Below are 20,532 nucleotides of genomic sequence, written 5' to 3' on the forward strand. Positions count from 1 at the left end.
CTTTTCACGTTTATTTGTCTCAAGTTCCTCAGCAAAGACCCGCCAGAGTCTTGCTATCGTAGGGTCAATGCTACAGGGGTTATGGGGTTTTTAGTGGGATTTTACACAGTGATGAAATTCTTTCGTGTTCTTCTCTTGTGCAAGTTTCTGATTCTTTTTTTCTTTTTTTTTTCTTGCTCATACATTTTAGTGTACTCATCAGTGGAAGCATCACTGTTATGTGTGCTTGGGTTGGAGACGTAAAAATCCTTTTGGCCTCTTCTGCTTGGACTTTTCCCATTTATTTTAAATTAAACTGACTCTTTTGTGTCTTCCCACTTTATTATAGTCCAACACTATATTAGTGGAGCTAATTGGCTGTGAAATACAGCAAGTTCTTATAATAGCAACATAATCAATTTACTCCTTTTTTCAATTTGGTAAATCACCACACCCGTTACTTAAAACAGACAAAACCTTGTATCACTTTTATCCAACTTTTTGTCTCTGAGCAACAGGACATAGTTTTGCATATCTGTGTTGATGAAACGATTCTCTCTGGTTTTGGCCTTTTGTCCTGACCTTGTGCCTCTTCCCGCTCAGCGTTCACAAATGCCTTCAACTCTATCATAAAGTGACCATAAAATCAGGTACCTGGACCTTGAAACAGTAGCACAATAAATTCCTGCAGAGTTTTATTATGACAGTGTAATCATGACCTGATATTGCTAATGGTTTTAGAAAAGGCAATACATTAGAAGACATTAACTCTAATAAGGTTTTACTCTTTGTGCCTGTGTCAGTAGAATAACATAAATGTGCATTTGTCACAGTGACGACTGCATTTTTCCAACTCACTCGAGGAAATAAACATCAGCACTTCTCACTGTCCTCTGCAGACACTTTATACCAACTTGTTCCTGTTTTTTGAATGAGTGTGTGTGCGCTTGCATGGGATCTTCTCGTGCAACTTGTCTCGAGTCACCACATGTAATAATCAGTCCTCTATCCACATGCCTGTCATTCCTGTCCCTGTTTGTTCAGAAATGTCCCTTCTCGGTTGCAGATAAAGTGGACCATTGGGTTCCGAACTATATGCAGTCAGTGCTTTAGATAAGAACTCTGAGACCACATCACTTGCTGACACCTACAAAACTGGAGGAAAGTTCAGGTGTTTCAGAGTTGTTTCTCTCCAAAATTGGACACAAGCTGGTCTTAGGTGTAGTTTATGACTCTGAAAGTTTTGTATGACTTCTATCCTTCTTTGGACGATTCGGGTTTCCCCTCTTCTGTGCTGTGAAATCTGTGGCCTTCTTTCTTTGTCCTTTTATCCAAGTTTCATTTATTACTCAAGTAAAGGAAACAGTCCAGACTCAAAACAGAAAAAGATATCCACACTGTCCCTGCTGGTCTGTTGAACTTTCACCTCTGAGGACAAAGGTCAGCAGTCTGTAGACAAATAAATTTCACTGTGAGCACGACACACTAAAATAGTCAGAGTTTCTCAGATATCCACTGATTTAGTGAGGCAGCAGCAAAACATTGACTAATGTGTCAGAATACACTAAAATGTGCATGCAGGTGCTCTGTGTTTCCATATTTTCAGCTTAAGTTGTGCTCCATTTGCTTTTATGACCAACAACTCTGATTGGAATAGCAAACATCTGACAAACGGTAGTAACAGAGTAGTAAATACACACAAAGGTACACAATGATTCTGCAAAAATAAACTAAAAATATCATTGCACTGCAGAAGCCAAGGACAAAAATGTGAATATCTGTGCACTGATCTCCTCATATGCACCTTCTTTACACATATCTCTTTATATTGTATTCTCCCACAGTTTACAATACAAATGTGTTTTTTTACTTGCTTTCTTGCTTAATCAATAATTGTTTGGTCTCTTTAAATTGTTTGTTTTGCTCAAACAGCGGTTGATAATATTCTGTTTTCATGATCATCTCTCACAATTAATCAAGATGTTTCACAGCTTTTTTTCAATGTAGGCATTTCAATGGTATGTGAAAAGAAAAGGGATTTTTATAACACTTTTCTGATAGTATAGAAAGCTCTGCTTTTTCTCTCACTTTCTAACCTCTGAGCCTCCTAACGAGGAAATCATGCAGCTGGAATTTTTCCACCACTAATCCCTTTGTTCTGTTTTACACAGCTGGTGGCTGCTATTCGTTTAAGAGCTGATTTTGCTGTTCCTACTATTGTCTTTTGAGCATGTCCAACAGGAGAGTTATTAGCATCTTTCAAGTCTCAATACCATAAAAGGCACATCAGATATCCACTGGTGAAAACTGGACTTTGCACCTTCTGCTACAAGTAGTCTTTGTCTGACACACACATACATTATCCCATCCCCATTTATGTCACTCTCTGACTAATCCCATTTCCTCTTTACATGAAAAACAAACTCCTTTATGACCTTCATGTTATTTTCTAATGAGCTTTATGACGTCCAAGCCATTATCAATTATTCCATCCATGCACGCTGCTCTTTTACCCTCCCTGCATCAGCTCCAGTGGGGATGATTTGCAATATGAGGACCAAACACTGCAGACCTTTGGCCTGCTTTACTCCACCTTTGCTGCAGTTGTAACATTCATGTAGTCAGTCCAGCTCAGGGGTGGAGACTGGAAAGACTGAATACGTTTGTTTATTGTTCCATATAGGCAGGGCAGTGTTGGGTCACAAATGGAGATCCATTGTGTAGTATCTCTCTGCCTTCGTCATGAATAGTAGCTTTCAGAGGCGAGGGGGACTGAGGCAAAAGGCAAAGCACTCACAATAGCTTTAAGTTTTACGGCGCTCCTGTCGCCAGCAGCAGATTTTTGGCACGAGACCAAATGCAACATACACACAGCTGCACAGCTTGCTTTCTCCAGCTGAACTCTCTCCATCACACACACAAACTCTTATCTCTGCCCGAGTCTCAGTAGCAAGCACGCTGCTCTCTGGCCCACCATTCATTCCTTCCCTGCATCCATTTCCAGCAAGCTCCACTCGGCCTGCACTAAGCTTTCTTTTGTGCAGTTTTGGGACAACAATGCTGTTTGTTTTCTGAGGGCAGAGCACAGAGACGCTGCCTGCCAGCCTCTCTGCCTAGGTCGCCCGTGTCTCCTACATGTCACTCTCTGTGCGTCTGCAGTGACGTCTGAAGGGCATTATCTGCCACAGGCCTCTGTTTGTTTTGGGCTGCGCTCTGCTTGATAATGGGCCATTACCGGGGAACTAGAGGCTCATAGGAACCTCCAGGGAAACTGGAGAGCCCTTGCTAATCTTGGTGACACCTAGCTGGCATTCAAACTGGTCATACTTAGCCAAGGTTTGGGGTAGTTTTTAGTAGAAACCAAACTCCACAGCAGCCACAAACTGGCTATTTTTAGTGCATACTCTAGCTGCTAATGATATCACTGAGACACCAGCTACCCTCCGCGCCGGTTTGCGTTGTTCCTGGATGTTTGGCAATTTGTGTGTAACGCCAGTTTATTGTGTTTGCATACTTGTTGAGCATCATTAGAGTCTTTTACATTATTAACTCATTATCTCCGGCCCCTCCTGTGGAAGGAATGCAAGCAGTTCAAGTTGCATCAATGGAAAAAAAAAAGGCATTTCCTGGTTTGTGTTTGTCACCATTGACTCTCACTGTCAGTCTTTCTTTAGTTGTGTTTGTTGTGGTCTTTCTTGAGGTCTCTTGTGTTACATAAGCCACCAAATTAGCTGCTTATTTATGCCATTGGATTCCCTTTAATCATTTTATCTACTGTATGTCAGCACTTTTGTGTGGTTGCTTAAAGCTGCAGCCCAAGGTTGTCTCTAGTCTAAATTGCTTAGTATGTAATGCAGTCTGCAGTGTATTGTTTAAAATACAGAGCAAAAATGCGGATTAGTATTTCTTTAATGTAGCTACCGTACAGTGCTCTGGCATACCCAAGTTGCCCCCTTACACCTGCAGCAGATATCCATTAAACCTTCGCTGGCCCTATACTGCACTTACTTGACGTTCCCCCTGATATTTAAACCAAGCTGCACCCACATTTAGGGTTTATACAACTGATAATTTGCAATCTTGACGGTAGGCTAACAGCATGGCCTACCCTGCTAGCTTCAAATAGCTTGCTCAGCAGTTCAGGAGCCAGATTTTACCATCTGACTCTGGTGTGTGAGAGAGGTGAAATAAGTCAAGGGCAGAATTTTGGCTGTTGAAAATGCATTTATAATTCCTCTGTGGATGCATGTGTGTCTCAGAAAAATGAATGAAAAATTGCAATCAAGCAGTGAGTGTGTAAATTGTGAAACCTAATCAAGACTGGCATTTTTTCCCATCAAGAATTTGCGCTTAATCTTCCATACCAGAGTCTTACCCGTCCTCTGTGTTATCACTGTTATCTGTCATTATGTCAGGCAGTCACAGACCTTGACATGCTGCTCTTTTTAGTTGTCTATCAGCCCCTGTATGTGCCAGTCAGTCATGTTCACACAATCCTGTCCAAAAAAACATCATGTCTAAGAACACTGATTCACTTACTTAGCTGCTATCTAATGGATGTAACCAGCTTATCTAACTTGACATGCAGCTTTTCCTTGTATCTTCCAGTGCTTTTGAATTGAGTTCATAATAAACTGGGCTGACTTGTAATTCCCGGAGCAAAACTTGTCAGGCATCTAGTCTGCGCTTGAAACAAGGAATCATTCATAGTGTATTTGGATAGGAATGAGCCTCGAGTAATTGCACACGAATTTAGGATTTAGAAATCCTGGAGAAATGAGTCCAGTCTAGTCTTCTGTCTAGACACTATGTGACTGTGCTACAGTATGCTACAGTATGCTGGATTGTTTTTTTTTTTTTTTTATCCTGTCGAGCCACAGAACTTACAGGATTGTGCAGTTTGCCAGATTCTGAGAAGCTCCACTATGCAGTTTTGACTTTGAGACCTTTTCTTGGTAATGCAAAAATAACAGAGAGTTGTGTCATTTGCAGCACCTCATGTTTAAACTGGGCAAGTTTCCATTAACCCTTGAACAGTCCTTCAGCTTTTCCTGGAAATGTTTGCTTGCACAGGAATAATGGATGTCTGTCAGCCAATCACAAGCAGGCAGTCCAGAGACAAGAAAAAGCACTGAATTTCCTAGTATGCCCTTTGTACTGAATGCACAGCCAGTGACCTGGGTGGAGCCCCGTCAGCTTCGCTTATCTCAGCAGCCATACCTGGAACTCTGGGGGTGGAGCTGCAGCTTTGTGTCTTGTCACTGTTCCCCTTATAGCACACATGGTCTACATACATTTCTGCTTCTGTATGTTGTTTACTGTTTGTGTGTATATGTGTGCAGCCAGTAAACAGTGTGTTAATTATCGCTACTACTCTTACTGTAAACTACAGTCGCTACAACATTTTTCTGTATTTTTAGGTAATACCACAATTAATTTTTCTCATTGGTTAATCTATTTAAAGTCCCCAAAATAGTGGGAATATTACAATAAGAGCTTCAAATGTCTTATTTGTCCAACAACAGGAGCTACAACCAGGAGATATTTGGAAGTGGCTCAACTAGACAAATAAAAAGGTTAAACACTTGTCAAAGTAGTTGCTGCTGATATTGTGTTGTCTAGCCCAAAACAAAAAAATCTCAATTCTCCTAACAGATTGAAGATTTTAGTCATGTGAGCACATGATTTGTAGCCATGGGTGCAAAGTTTGCACTTCATCTCAGCCTAAAGACCAAAATTTCTGCCCTTTCTATATTCTGATTCCATTCTGAATGTTCTTATTGCACATGGTGGTTTCTATCTCTGCTGCTGTGATGCTTCTTTTGAAAGTTCAGTCTATGTTAACCAGCTAGCCCGAACCCACCTAGTCTTGTCTTCTACACACTGTCCAGGTTAATACTAGGACACCCCTCAAGGTCATTTAACTGCCTCCCTAAGAGTCTGTTATCCTATGAAAGGACTCCAACTCTGCAATCTTGGACTGCAGGCGGCAACAGTAGTAGACTATCTCATCACAGTCAGGCTTTATGATGTTTTTGTTCTGCTCTGCAGCATTTGTGGCCTTTGCATAGGGTGCTTTTTTAATACACATGTCAATATCATACTGTATACAATGCCAGAAAAATATGTCCCAATACCTCGTACGTCAAATGCAGCAGATGTTGCAGTGTGTGAGACAACATGCTTTCCTGACCATTCTGACCCACAATTCTCTGCACAGTTATGCCACATGGGTCACTGTGTCTTGTGAGGGTATAAATAAGCTTGTGGTGCTGAGAGCTAACAGACAGACTACAGACTGCGACACACAAAACTGAAAGCTCAGTACTGTGATAAACTAGTATGTCCTATTTGTATGTTTACTTCATGTAACAGTGTGTACTTTGCGACAGCAGCTGTAGTACATACTGACGGTAAAAGAGAAAGCATACGATAAGTAATGAAGCCGTAGTTTTGCATGAAGCAGTTCTCCATGATTCTTCTGAAAAGCAGATATTTGCCAAGATGATATTGTTTCCAATAGAAAATTGTCAGATCACCCACACCTAGTTGCTGCTGTAGTCATTTTGCTGTTGGTTGACGGCATGTTTTTGTGCAAACTAAGCAGGAAAAATTAGAGATGTGTCAAAGAATAAAGTGGCAGCTAACCAATCGTTGTTTATAATGGTAAGTCCCATCATGAATGGAAAAAGGCATTTTTGAGCTGTAGAAAAACTACACACGTACACAGTAATATCAGTGAAGAGTAGTTTTGTAGAAGAATACAGATGTTTACCACAGTTTGTGTTCTAGGTGACTTGTGACACACCGTCTAAAGCATCCTCCAGTCTCCACAGTTTCTGCTGATTCTGGAAAACAACATCACCTCAGAATTGGCAATGCTAACTGCCTGACAGCAGCTTCCAGACAAACCAGGGCCTGACAGTTCCTTCTTTCTTACTTTCTCTTGGGAAAGTAGTGATGTCACTTTGGTGGTTCTCACAGTCTGAACAAGTGCAAGCCCACAGCCTCTCCACCCTGCCTCACCCTTTCTCTTTCTCAGACCAAGAAACTCAGCAGCCAGAGTCTCCCCTGTGGTTCTGGTAAACACAATCAGACTTTACTCAGCAGCAGGACTGATGACTGAGTATTACTGACTTTGGTAAGCAGGGTAACTATGTGAGAAAAAGATAGTGTTTATAGTAAAGCAGGAGGGACTGCACAGTGGCTTTGATCAGATCAGCATCAACCTGAAGTACAGGGTCGTGTTGTAGGTGCAGCAGGAGACGGTTTTTCATTGAGCTGGAAAAGTGCTGACTGGCAGCAGAGAGTATGAGAAGGCTACTTTTAGCTTTGCCTGCAGACTGGGAAACTCCTGCTTGTAGGGGGAGGGGAGTACATGAGAGAGATAACAGAGTTGTGTGTGTGTGTGTGTGTGTGTGTGTGTGTGTGTGTGTGTGTGTGGATACACAAGGGAGAACAACCAGTATACTGGTTTGTGGCTGGAGCCCAGGTCTTTGAACTGTTTTGTTCAAAGCTGCAGACATCTGTCTGCATATTGCCTTTCCACAACTCACTGTTCTTTACTTTGCTCTTGGATTATAAAGTCAGACGCCAGGCTATTGCCAGATATTGCAGGGTTTTTAAGGATGATCACCAGTGTGACTGGCAATTAAGTTCCAACTTTGGTTTGGATATAAGCAGATAAGAAAGCAAAGGTCTTGTGCACAAACATTTATATGCAGAATGTGCATAATTAGAGAAATACAATAGAAGAGCAACTAGTGTATCTGTTTGCACATCAAACTCACTTCTGGTAGATTTAGTGAACAAGTAGTTTTGCACACATCAGCAGGACACAGAGCGGTTTGTTACCTTGCAGAGAAGTTAGCCTGCAGCTCTTTACCCTTTTCTCACTCCTTCTCGTTCTGTTGGCTGGAAAAATAAAGGGTTGAATTACGAAAAAGACTGTTGTCTTGTGGCGTCCGCAGAATGTTGTGTTTGTATTAGCAGTAATTTAAAACAGCTCTGACACGCTATTAAAAGCATGAACAATAAATAGTGAGGCTGAGAGCAAGATTAAATTACAAACGGTAACATGGATTACATGCTTTGTCAGGGGAATTTGAATTCAGCGCAGGAATGATGGACTCTGCCACTAAAAATAACAACTACTACAATTACTGAATGTAAATACATGAAGTCACTGTTGCTGCAGAAATGCAGATCACTACTAGTATCAAAAAAGGGGTTTGGTTGCTTGATATTAAGGATTATAACTTTAAGAGGAGCCTAGTGTTTAATATAGACCTTTCACTGCATCCATCCGTTCTGTTAGTTCACAGCAAGTCATGTACTATCATCTCGCTACCACGTTAGAAACTCCAGAGACTTGTCAAAGCCTCAATTACACAGTGAGTTTAGGGTGGAACAAACTCCTCTGGTCTCCATGTAAGAAATCATGCTTCTGTGATATTTGCAGATGCTGTGTCTTTCTGTTCTTATATAAATTTAATAAAAATGTATATGAGCTAGTTCTTTTTGTTTTAGACCTGCATCTGCACAGGAATTGGATCAGCCAAATTTGCTGAACATGCAGGTTCCTGTTACACATTTTCCTTCGGATTGTTAGTAATCAGGGAAACAGTTATTTGGAACTCGTGTACATTTGCAGTACAACTGAAAATGTTGGTGTCAAAATGTAAAATAACACAAACTGCAACAAAAAGTTACTGAAATGAATTTTGTTTTATTATGTTTTACATATGTTTAAGAGAACTTTTCATAATTTATTCTTCAGGTTAGCCCTCTGACATGTTGGGGTGAACTAAATAGAAGACTTTGACTGTATAAAAGCCATGATTCTTGCCTATCTCTCATCGGCTCATGTTAGTCAAGTGTGGCAGGCGACGCTAATGCCCTGAAGGAGTTTATTTCCATCAGTGTTACTTTATTACAAAAGCTGCTCTAGTGTAAAAAAAAACCTCAGATACTCAGTGAAGAGACCACACAGACTGTACAGTTGACAGAACCAACTCTTCTTTTAACCTTTAATGAATGTCGTTTGTATTCGTCAGCAGCCAATTTAAGAGTTTTTTTTGGTCTGAGCTGCAGTGTAGTAACAGAAACACACACACGGTTTTTCATCTCTGAGTGTTGGTGTTAATGGCATTGACTCATAATGGCTCCCTGTTCTTGGCACTTTGAACACTGTGCTAATGAATCGCATGTGTGCGGGTGGGTTAGTGTGTGTAAAGGTACAGCAGGGTGGTGGGGCCTCGCTGCTCTGTGCAGTAGGTGGTCCTGGCTGCTCCTGTGTGTGTGTTGTGCTATAAAGGGGGTGGTCTTGTTTCTGATCCTTGGAGGTAACGTTTTTTTTTTTTTGCAGGGCTCCTATATGTACATGGTGGTTCTTAATGCCACACACTCATTGGTGCCCTCCCATAGAGTTTCAGTCAGACCGGTGGTGCTGGTAGCAGCTGGCATCACATCACAGAGGCAGCACCGGGTGAATGAGGTGAATCACTTTGGACGTTTTGCCTGCAAAAATCACTTCTGAGGGTCGGTGGGATTGAAGTCTTGCCGCGGCCTTCTGATACCGACACTATGGCAGACAGAGCGGTGCACTATTAATTCTGTCGGTGAACTTGATCTTAAATTACAGCTGCAGAGGCCTCTTTGTGTCTCCTTAATGGCCAGGCTCGGTCAAGTGACAGATGGAGGCAGCCAAAAGTGTGAGAGAGCCGTTTGTAATCGGATAACTAGCAAAGCACCACAACACTCCTTGAAAAATTGATGGTCTTCCCTACAGCAAAGAGAAAACATAGTAAATCCGGTTCAATCTAAAGTTAACAGTTTATTTATTTGATCAGGGACCATGCATTTAACATAGATAACATCTGACATCTTTCATATAGAGTGTAGAGCATTAAGATAATTTTCAACTCCTGTCCCTGGTTGGGCTTTTCAGTAAAAGTAGACAGAGGACCAACAACACCAATAAAAACAGCACAGACAACATTATAAGCATATTACACACACCGCATTATACACACACACACACACACAACACACACACACACACATGATTCAATCCACACTCAGTCGGACCTTATAGATGCCATAGGTGGGTACATTCTTGTTTTTCTTTCAGCCAGTACTTAGCCTTTGCTGTAAATGTTTTTCAATCTGCTAACATATTAAATTTGTTTGGGAATCCATTCCAAATGTGACCATCTGTCCAAATGTAGTTCTGCAGTAAGATATGTTGCATTTGTTGGTGGAGCTTCTGGTGACCCTGCTGCCTTCCTCTCTTTGGATGAATCCACAGAGTGTTTGTGGTGCTGATTTATTGAGGCATTTAAAGACTTATTTGATGAAGCAAAGATCAATGAAGCTTTCAAAACTCAATAGATTGTATGTTTTAAAAAGAAGACAGTGATGCCAATGAATTGATTTTTTTATCCATAATTTTCAGAGCTTCATTGTATGATGAACTTATGTGTTTTATTATAGATGTGACAAAGCAGCACATTGTTACTTTGATTTGAATGTAATCAGGAAAAGACATTTAGAAACACACATAAAAATAGGCCAACTTCTCTAAAATATAGTATGGCATATGCCCTTCATTTATGCAATAATAACGTTTCCGTCAGTAAAAGATGGTCTCCAGCCCAGACAGGAGCATCTTACTGGAGAAATACTGATGAAAAAAGTTCAGTGCCCTAGCTCATCAAACCACCCATCCAGCGTGTTTCATAACTTTATAATAACAATGAAACAGCAGTTTGCACAACCAGTAGTGCTAAACGGCTAACTCACAGGCTGTAGAGTTAATTAGGCTACCTCTGTCACTTGACACCGGCCTTGAAAGTCATATCGGCTCCTCGAGAATCTCCCAGTTTGATACAGAGGGACACTTATTGTATCCGCTGTCTTGCTCCAGGGCACTTCAGCAGGACAGAGGCGTGAAGTGCTGTGCTGCCTTTGAAGCAAGCTGCTCACAGTTATTCTCACCTAATCGTGTCACATGACATGTTATCAATTTTCTGGTTTCATCTGCAGCGCTATTCCACGGCTAAGAGTCTTTTATTTAGTGCCTCCTTTTAATTACTCTTAAACTGTTAAGCAGGCTTTAATTCAAGTTGTGGATTATCAACCCTCAAGTCTCTGCAGTGACATTTTTCAAGAGAGAGGAGTTGTCTAGGTCTATTTTTTTTTTTTACTGCAGCCTTGCTGTGTGAAACATGTTTTTACATCTCATGTTATCTATTACTCATTGTTGTACTTGATCAGCAATTTTTGTGTTGCGTTTACATATTGCACCATTTATTAAACCATGCAATCTGGGTTGCTTGGCAGTGTCAGGACATATGAATACGTACCTGGCAGCAGGAAATTTCCTGCTCAGTCTTTAAAGTGGGTAAAGTTCAAAAGAAACTGGTTACTAAACTATTCTACAGCTAAAGGACTGTTGTAGTGATTTCCAGTCAGTCCAGGAAGTCACTGAGCTCATTTTTGTTAAAAATGATCTTCAGTAAAGTGATACTTGAATACAATCTTCTGAATCTGAAACTTAACTCCTGTAGACATTTTTATAGTTAAAAAGTCATTAGGTCTCAAAATGCTTGAAGAAAAATCTTAACCTCTTCTTGAAGTGTAATTTAACTTATCCACCTCACTTTACTCTCAACTGAAGTTTGCCAAATAAACAAACATCACTCATCCAGAATACGTCCAATGTAAAGAAGTCCTCCACACTGTAGAAATAAACAGCCTCACTCATCATGAATGGCAGATGAAAGGATATTTTTTTTCCCTTCTTTACCTGTGGTGCCTTGCCTGTATGACTAAACTGAGAATGTTTCTTTAGGATAGTTGCTCACCTCCTTTTGGTCTTTGGGACCCTTTCATGTCTCACTTACATATTATCAATAACATTTTAGCCCTTTGAGTCATCTTTGGCTGTGTGTCCGTCCAAGTGATTGCTTATCTTTAGATGGAAATAAAGCTCTTTAATCAGGCACTCCCCAGAAGTCTGAAAATGGAGATTTTCCTTCCTTTCCCATTTCTGTTTTTTGTCCTTATTCCTGCTTTAGTCTTTGTTCCTGAAAAGAAGAGTAGTACAATCCAGCTACATCAGAGGCTGTCTGGAGGGCTACATCCTGCAGAGTAAACTGAGTGCAAACAGGATCTAACAAAATAAATATACAGTCCAATATATTGTGATTTACTATTAAAAAAAATAAGGCTTTAGGACTTTTCCAAGTTCATTTGTGTTACTTTTGACTGCGGCATTGACTGCGCCTTCCTGTATTATTGCTTTTATTTATGGTTCCTGTTACTGAGCCCTGATTACGTCACACTTATGAGTCAAAATATGAAAATTAAACATTTATTTATACTATCAATAACAACTTTATATATTTCCAAACCACAAGATTACAAGGTGCTTTAACAATGAGGCATATCTGGAATAAGGTTTGTGCATCGTTTATATTTTAACCGATTGGTCATGCTACCAGTATCTGGAATTCAAACCAGAAGCTAACCGTACCTTTTCTGTAAAAACACTTCAAGTAATTTTCTTGGATGTCAACTCATTATTTTTCTAGCTCCACGACACTCCACTATGACTTGTGTTGAAAGGACCAACAACAGCACAAACCTGAGCAAGAACAGCCTTCTTTTCCCTTCTTTAACACTTATTTTTGACAGTTGGTAGCTGACAGGTACAACAGGTAGACGTACGTTTGCATAGCATCAACACAGCACCATGCTGAACCCATAAAAACCTTCAGCTGTGGCTCAGGTGGCAGAACCACTGACGTCCACTGATCGCAAGGTTGGCGGTTCGATCCCCGGCCCTTCCACATGTCCTTGGGCATGACATTGAAGCCCAAGTTGTTCTCGATGGCCGGCGGATACTTTGCATGGCAGTTCTGTTGCCATTGGTGAAACACATTGTAAAGCTCTTTAATTACCACTAAGGTAGAAAGGCGCTGTAGAAGTGCAGACCATTTACCATTTGAATTGAATTGAGCAGAGTAATATAACATGAATCAGTACTGGATAGTCCTGACTAATCTGGTTGACACCCTGAAAAATTGTGAAATGAAATAAATTTGGCTAAAATATGACAGTCAGATAAAACCAGAGGCTGTATGTAAAAATGAAGAAACTTTCTGTCATGTCACTCCTTTTTCTGTACAACAAATGTGAAACTCAGTGCCAGGGCTTTGGTTGTCACCATCTGGGCAGCGCCTGACGACTCATAACGCCAGGCTAATCCAAAAATTAGCCAAGAGGTGGAGCATAAGCGAAGCCGAGACAGGCCAGCCAAATGTCTCAGGGTTATAGACTTTGACAGCACCACCTGGCATGCAAAGCAGTCACACTGGATTTAACCACCAACCTTGCAATTAGTGGACAACCTGTACCACCTGAACAAAAGCCACTCAGCACCACTATAAGCCTTAATGCAATTCAAATGGGTGAGTTATATGAAAATTCACCCCTTGTGCTGTTGTTGTGAAAGAGGAATTGGCTGTACAGACCAAAACAGTTTTGATACCAGGCTGTAAATCTGTTCATTCCTGCTGTGAAGTTTGACATTTTAATATAGGAGGCTATAGGGATTGACCCACTTTTGGAGCAGCCTCAAGTGGACTTTCAAGGAACTACAGTTCGTGCCACTTCCAATGACTTCATTTTATTAACTCATAAGGTTGAGGCTTGGGTAAAATTCAGGATTATTATTATTCCAGAATTGTGATGGCAAAACTTAGCCACCTTTTGTCTTTGTCTCTCAGCCGGAGGAACTCATTTACAGAATCCTGGGAAACACTCTAAACACATGCAGATGGACGCTGCATAACCAAGACGTAATGCAGAAACCTTGTTTACTCAGTTATATTTGTAAAACAAACCTCACAGCCTGCAGAAGCATTTCTTGTGGATTTCACAATAAACTTCTGGGAAACTGTAGTTGAAGCTTCCTGTTCCCTGCTGAGAAAGGTTTTGGTGAAAGCACTGCATGTCACAAGATGTGTGTATTGCAAAAAATGTTTCAGGAAATGAGCGTGTGTTTTTATGAGAGACAGACAATAAAGGCAATAAAAGTAAGCAAGGGAGTGCAGGGGAGCGACGCTGGAGCCAACGCTCCCACGTGGACTGTAGGATATGTTCAGACTTGTTCCCATCCAGCCTGTTAATGATTTGCAGGAAGTGGAAGCAGAACTTAGACCCTCTGCAGCGCTTTTCTCCCAGACATCAGCCTCTCAGTCACATTGACTTTCCAACCCTAAAATCTTTGCGTTGCTTTTTAAACACAGATACCTCATCCGATTTGTTGTCAATTAGTGTAAAGTGTGTCAGATTGTGTGCACTTAAAACTCATAATGCACTCACTACAAGCTCGCACGCACTTAAAACATAAAAAAGTGAATTTGCATATGGATGACATGCCTCAGCTTTGCGTGCTTCTGGTAAAGCCACAATCCTGCAGGGAAAGAGGAAGCATGAAAAAATGTTCGTTGGTCCTTATTAAGCCAGCATCTCTGTAGTTTACAGCACATTCACCTGCAGTACATGTGCTCAAATCATTTACTAGGTTAGTATAAATATGACACTCTGTTGCTGGGAAACAAGAGCTCCAGTTGTCATCATCACAACCAAGTCTGACACGTGATGTCAAATATATGTGGCTTTTCCTGCTTTAGGAACAGTGTTGAAGTGAATTCCCTGTTTGACAAGCTCACAGCTGTTTCTATTGTCTGCCTCCAACCTAAACAGAAAACTATCACTTACTATATTAAAAGGCACGGAGACTGTGAAGAAAACACAACTTAGTCCTAATAGCTTTACGTATATGTATAGCGTCACTACGCTCATCAGTGTTTTCAGGCTTTTCTCTGTTGTTCTTCATTCCAGTGTTGTGTTGCCCAGGATGTCTTCAAAGCCACACAGTTCCAATAACATCGCCCATGCCCGGCGGACGGTGCAGCAGCTGAGAATAGAGGCGAGCATTGAGAGGATAAAGGTACAGTGCAACAATAAACCAGCCGTTTTTCATGAATCTTCATTGTCTGCACTAGTCTTTGTTCTCCTCAGTCCACCTTATCATCTGCTCTGTGTTGTGTTCCTCCTCCAGTAGCAGCGTATGCTCCAGTTTTTGTCTGTATTTAGGCCAATGCCCAATTATTTCATCTGCATTTATATACATTATAAAGGAATCAAATTGCCCTAAATTTCTTGTGTTAAATGCTAATGGAGATATAAAGGAGTTCGCAGAAATAAACTACACAGTGAGAATAAACTATTTCATGAAAAAAATTAATAGAGGTGCAAATGTTGGGAGAATTCTTGCATCTGATTATCTGTTTGGTCCACATATGTCATTAAGTGGATGATAAGTCACTTGACATTAACTTCGAAAAGTTTATTACATGCTGAGGCTTACAAATTCACCAGCACAATAAATTATATCATCAGCTATAGCCTCGGCAGTGATCGCACATGGAATTAATGGGCCCATCTTCTGCTGTTTGGCTTTTTCTTTCCTTCAATGTGTTATATAGATTTTTTTCATCCAAGACCAGGCTTTTCTTTTGTTAAAAAAGAAAAGTTTGTAAGGATATATCTAAGACAGGCTGATATCTACCAACTGATATATCTGTAGCAATCTAGCGTTTTCTAGTAAACCCCAAAAATAACCTCATGCACCCGTAAATGTGCATAATTTAACTCGAAGGCACTCCGGAGCACGTAGTGGCTGATTGCCACATTTTCTGTCCTAACTTGTAGCCTGGTCTTTTTTGGAGTGCAGACAGAAATGGCTAATAACCAACTCAACATACTTTTCATGATTCCAGCGTGAGAAACACCTGCTTATTCTCTACTGCTCTAATTCTCAGATGCTCCTTTAAAGCAGGTCATATTTACCACTGGATTGACCTATTGTGTGTGTAAAGCATGAGTAATAAAAAATAAAGTTGCTAAATCCCTCCCCACCCCTGTGTCTTTGTTTCTGTAGGTATCCAAGGCCTCTGCAGACATTATGAACTACTGCAGTGAACACGCCAGAAACGATCCTCTCCTCATGGGCATCCCTGCTTCAGACAATCCCTTCAAGGACAAAAAGCCCTGCACTATATTGTAGTGGATGCCACTTAGCCTTTATGTGTTTATTTTTGCTTATTAATGTTGCTGTATTCTTTTTTGTTGGGAGGAGCTGAGGGGTGGACTGTGACCGTGTTATTACCGTGTGTTCGCCTGTTCTGTTAACAATCCAGCCGTGATTTTCTCAAAAGCAGCAGTTTGTATTGAGCAAAGAAATGTTGTGTGGCTGCCCCCATTAGCCTGTATTATTCACTGTTCAGTTGAAGCTCTGACCACTAACAAAACTTGAGTTGTGATGACATCGGATACATTATGTTACCTATATGTCGAAAGCATATATTATTTTCTGCACATTCTGACGGCAGTAGAGCTTCTCAGTGATGGATTTGTGTCTTCGTCTGTGCACAGTCTCATCTCCAGCAGGCAGCGACTGTTATTTTTCTCCCTGGTTTGCCTTAAATGGATGCATAGAGCCGAAGTTTCCCTTGACCTTTAAAAGTAAATCAGTATGAAGTTAATTAAATAATAGTAATAGCTTCAGAAACCAGTGCCAACTGTATTTTAAACTTTGTGCAGTTCAGATCACTAAATTCAGGCTTCAGTGTTTATACTGAGCTTCCACTCGAATGCTACCACGATGTATTGTTGATAAAGGTCGAAACACCTGGTGTTAAATTAATTGACAGTAACTCAAACTATTCTACAGCTGCTCCTCGACAATCTGCTTCCCATTTAATCTGCTGTTTGTCTGATATTCACAGTATGATTACCTGCTACAGTATTCGGCTGATTTATTGAACCGTCACATAAACACCTTTAATCACAAATCATCTTTGTTCAGATTCAGATTTCCAAGCCTTTGGAAAGTCGGTTGTCCATGTAAAGATAAAGAGTGAAAAAAATACTTTATCACATGATTGCAGGGCAGATTTTTTTTAACTGTTGACATTGGATAGAGAACAACACTGTGTAATGAAAACGTTGGGACCAAGCCAAACCAACAATACTACATTTTAAAGCATCTCAATTTTGTCTGAATAAGACCATGTTAGCCATTCCTTCTGAAAACCTTCTGTGGTACGTTTTTTTTTTTTTGTTTTTAAGAATGCTGACGACAAAAACACGCCAGCAACACTGTGAGCCACGCCTACTCGCTCATCACAAGTGTCTTAGTCCAGTGAATGTGCACATCTTTGTCTTTTTAAGTGTCGTCGGTACAAGCGCAAATGTGTGCATTGATGATAAAACCACTCCTTTTTTCTCCAATTTAAACTCTAACATTTGTGTTGGTGGGGGGGCTTCAGTCTAACATGTCCTGCATGTTGTGATTAGCTGGGGGAAAATATCTGCTATGGTAAATTAACAAAAAAAAGAGAACAGAATAGATAGTATAAATTAAAATTTTCTTCACTCTAAAGCCTTACTTATGTTTTCCTTGCATCATGAAGAACACTCTTAATGGGAGTACTCTAAAAAAATGATGTTTCTATAAAATGTTTTTATCTGTGGGATGAAAGTGATTTGTAACAATATTGTGCCATCTGTTTTTGTCTACATGTCACTAGCAAAACATGTTAAATCGTGTTTCACTTACCTGGTGCTCTGCTTTTTTCAGCAGTTTCTGTTTTGTCACCTTCTCCAAAGTGTACTTTCAGGTCTTCAAATCATCGAGATCTAGTGTTAATATTCATTTGTATTTTTTATGATTGTCTCTAGCAGTCAGTTGTTCTTACTTGCAATAAATCAATCCTGTATGCCTCCTAAAGAAACATTCAGATTGCCACTGCCATGTCACGACTTCTGTCCATTCACAGCAACTCTGTAACAGCCTTATTGTACCATTGATAGATTAACTGTCAAAATCTGCATTTTGATAAATGTCTTTATTAATATACCAACCTTTGTATGAAGACTTAACTAAGATTAATAAAGTGAAGCATTCCTACAGTACAATACTGTACTAATATCTCAATAAAAATGTGTTGCACAGTTGGAAGAGTTGGAAGACCACTGAGATTTATCCAGTAGAGAAACCTGATTTGTTCTCACAGTGTTTCTGGAGCCGTTTCCTCTCATTAGTCCTGTATTTACAGCTCACTCAGGTCATCGGGCTTCTCACCAGGGCTGCCAGAAAGCAGAGAACACGAAAGCTAAATATAGAAAGTACCAAACCCCGACTTCCGCTCTTGAAGAGTGAAGGAACTATTTTGGGAAGCTGTCTTTTTAGCCTGAGAGTCTGTTTTCTTTCTCCGCCGGTGGCCACTTGGGTCTCTCCGACCTTGTTTCTGTCCAGCTGGTGGAGGCACAGCTTGCTGTATATTCTGCTGCACACAATGGGAAGATCACACAGGAGCAACATATTATCACCTATTGTAAAAAACTGCAGAAACGCAGACGTGAATGTGACAGTTCTCACACATAAAAACAGGTAGTGGTGAAATAACAATGCCACCTATTATATATTGTTGTCTAAAATCTAAACAGACTGAACTTTCCTCTTCGCTGTTTTCTCACGGATTGTGATCTCCCCTGAAAGGTCAAGTGTCACTGCATGCAGGGAAAGCCAGGTGCAGGAGTGCTCGAGAACTTCTCACTGAACGCTAAAAATAACAAGACAAATCATAACGCTTTAAGCACAAAGATGTCCCTGCACAAATACCTCTGTATAAGCACAATGCCCCTGCAGCGCACCCTCTGCCGTAATCCCAGCCTGTCATTGTGCAGCAATGTGAGAATCAGAGGGGCCTTATGGCCAGCGGCTGGCAGCTCGGCTCTCTCGGCATGTGCCCCACTGTGAAACTCTGTCCTGGCAGTGACAGTGTCAGTGTGTTGGAATGTGCTGATGTGGGGGAGAGGTGGGGGAGAGGAAGGGGAGGGAGGGTGAGGGCTGCAGTGGCACCTCTGCTCCTCTGGTAGGCCCAGCTGCACCTTTATCTCACTGCTGCCAACTGTTGCATACGCTGTAACAAATTGCTGTAAAAAATACAGCATATTTTGTACAGTAATATACCGTTCTTTGTAAATACAGCTGAATACTGTAAATTCATGTGTTTTTAAAGAACACAATATTAACAGCAAGCTGCCGTACAATCTTACAGCAGATTACAGTATTTTTCTGGTTTGGGTTGATTTTTGAGTGTGACTGTTGGTGCAGTCCGACTGTTACTCGTCTAAGCAAATCTTCCTGCACATCACCGCATTTAGCAAACAGCCAAGTGACGAAATAAGTTTAAAATAGTATGTATCAGTGATCTTACTGATTACTGAGGGAAGAACTGGGAGAAAAGGAAGAATTGAGGACGACGATTTTCGGCCCTCAGACCTGCAGGGACCATCTGTAGCTGATCCATCCTGCTCCGGTTCACTAAACAAGGTAACTGTGATTATTAAAAAGTCAGCCTTACTTTTAATTCTGTCAGTCTATTTATGTTTTATTCTTTGACAGTAACATAAACATAGCCAGTTAGTTACTGCTTGGTGTTAGCCACGAGTCGCTAGCATGAATGCTAACGTTTCCCACACTGTTAGCTAGCTAGCTAGCATGAATGCTAACGTTTCCCACACTGTTAGCTAGCAGCTAGCTAGCTAGCATCCTCCCCTTTGGCTGCAGAGTGGACAAAACTTTGGGTCTTTCTTTTAAACCAGACCAGGAAAATGAATTTCTAAGCAACGAGATCCAGCTAGGTTAGGTTAGCTATCTCTGTCTTTGTGTAATTTTCCATCAAATATACAATGTGATGCTCCACTGATCTGTTATCAAATCTCCACATGTATTTGTCTGCATTCCACCATTTAGGCAATTTCAAGTTTTAAAAAGGTTTGTGGGATGTGTCATGTTGCTTTTCTCTCCACTTAGGAAAGGTAAATTTGCTTGTTATGCAAATGGCTGCAAAAATTAGATTTAAATGTGTACTGAACTAGATAGCTGTTTTAGATGGAACCCTCTGTTTTGCTTAATAATTTGAGTTTCCTGTTTATTTTTGTTTGTTAGTTTTTTGATGAATGTGACAGGGTTCCATATTAAGTTCAAGGGATCTTTGCCTGCCACACCTAATATATTCTTTCTTTGTCATTTCGTTGTAGACTCTTTCTTGGTATCAACCCTGAGAAGGGAACAAAGGCCAGCCAGGAGAAGGTGATGTCCAAGAGGTCTGGGAAGCTGTTCCAGAAAAGACATCTACTGTAAATCCACATGTAGCCACCCTTATAAAAGACTCATGGACTCTGAGTGGGACTTCATGTAAACCCACAGCACCTCTCCACACAGGACCTCACTTTGACAAAGGAAAAGCCCCGTCTGCAACCAGATGTTCATGTTGTCATTCTAAGGTAACAAGTCTCAGTATTGTGTTGGGTTCAGTATAAAATACTTCAGTTCCAGGTTTGTTCCTTGACTTGGTGTTTATTGAACATGATCATGAGTTATGACAGACTGATTCTGAAGGCAGGGTA

At 40.7% G+C, this 20,532-nt stretch overlaps 1 protein-coding gene across 1 annotated transcript in view; it reads left to right on the forward strand.

The window, feature by feature from the left end:
- The window catches only part of gng12a (guanine nucleotide binding protein (G protein), gamma 12a), a 31,428-nt gene extending 13,356 nt beyond the window's left edge, over positions 1 to 18,072 (forward strand). Inside the window, exons 2-3 of the mRNA XM_023295623.3 lie at positions 14,893 to 15,001; positions 15,995 to 18,072. Coding sequence (XP_023151391.1) covers positions 14,909 to 15,001; positions 15,995 to 16,120 — 219 coding nt within the window. The 5' untranslated portion in view covers positions 14,893 to 14,908 and the 3' untranslated portion in view covers positions 16,121 to 18,072. The remainder of the gene's footprint in view (positions 1 to 14,892; positions 15,002 to 15,994) is intronic.
- Positions 18,073 to 20,532: the final 2,460 nt, after the last annotated feature.

This window comes from Amphiprion ocellaris, chromosome 10 (genome assembly GCF_022539595.1).
Source record: "Amphiprion ocellaris isolate individual 3 ecotype Okinawa chromosome 10, ASM2253959v1, whole genome shotgun sequence".
Classification (NCBI taxonomy): Eukaryota; Metazoa; Chordata; class Actinopteri; family Pomacentridae; genus Amphiprion; species Amphiprion ocellaris.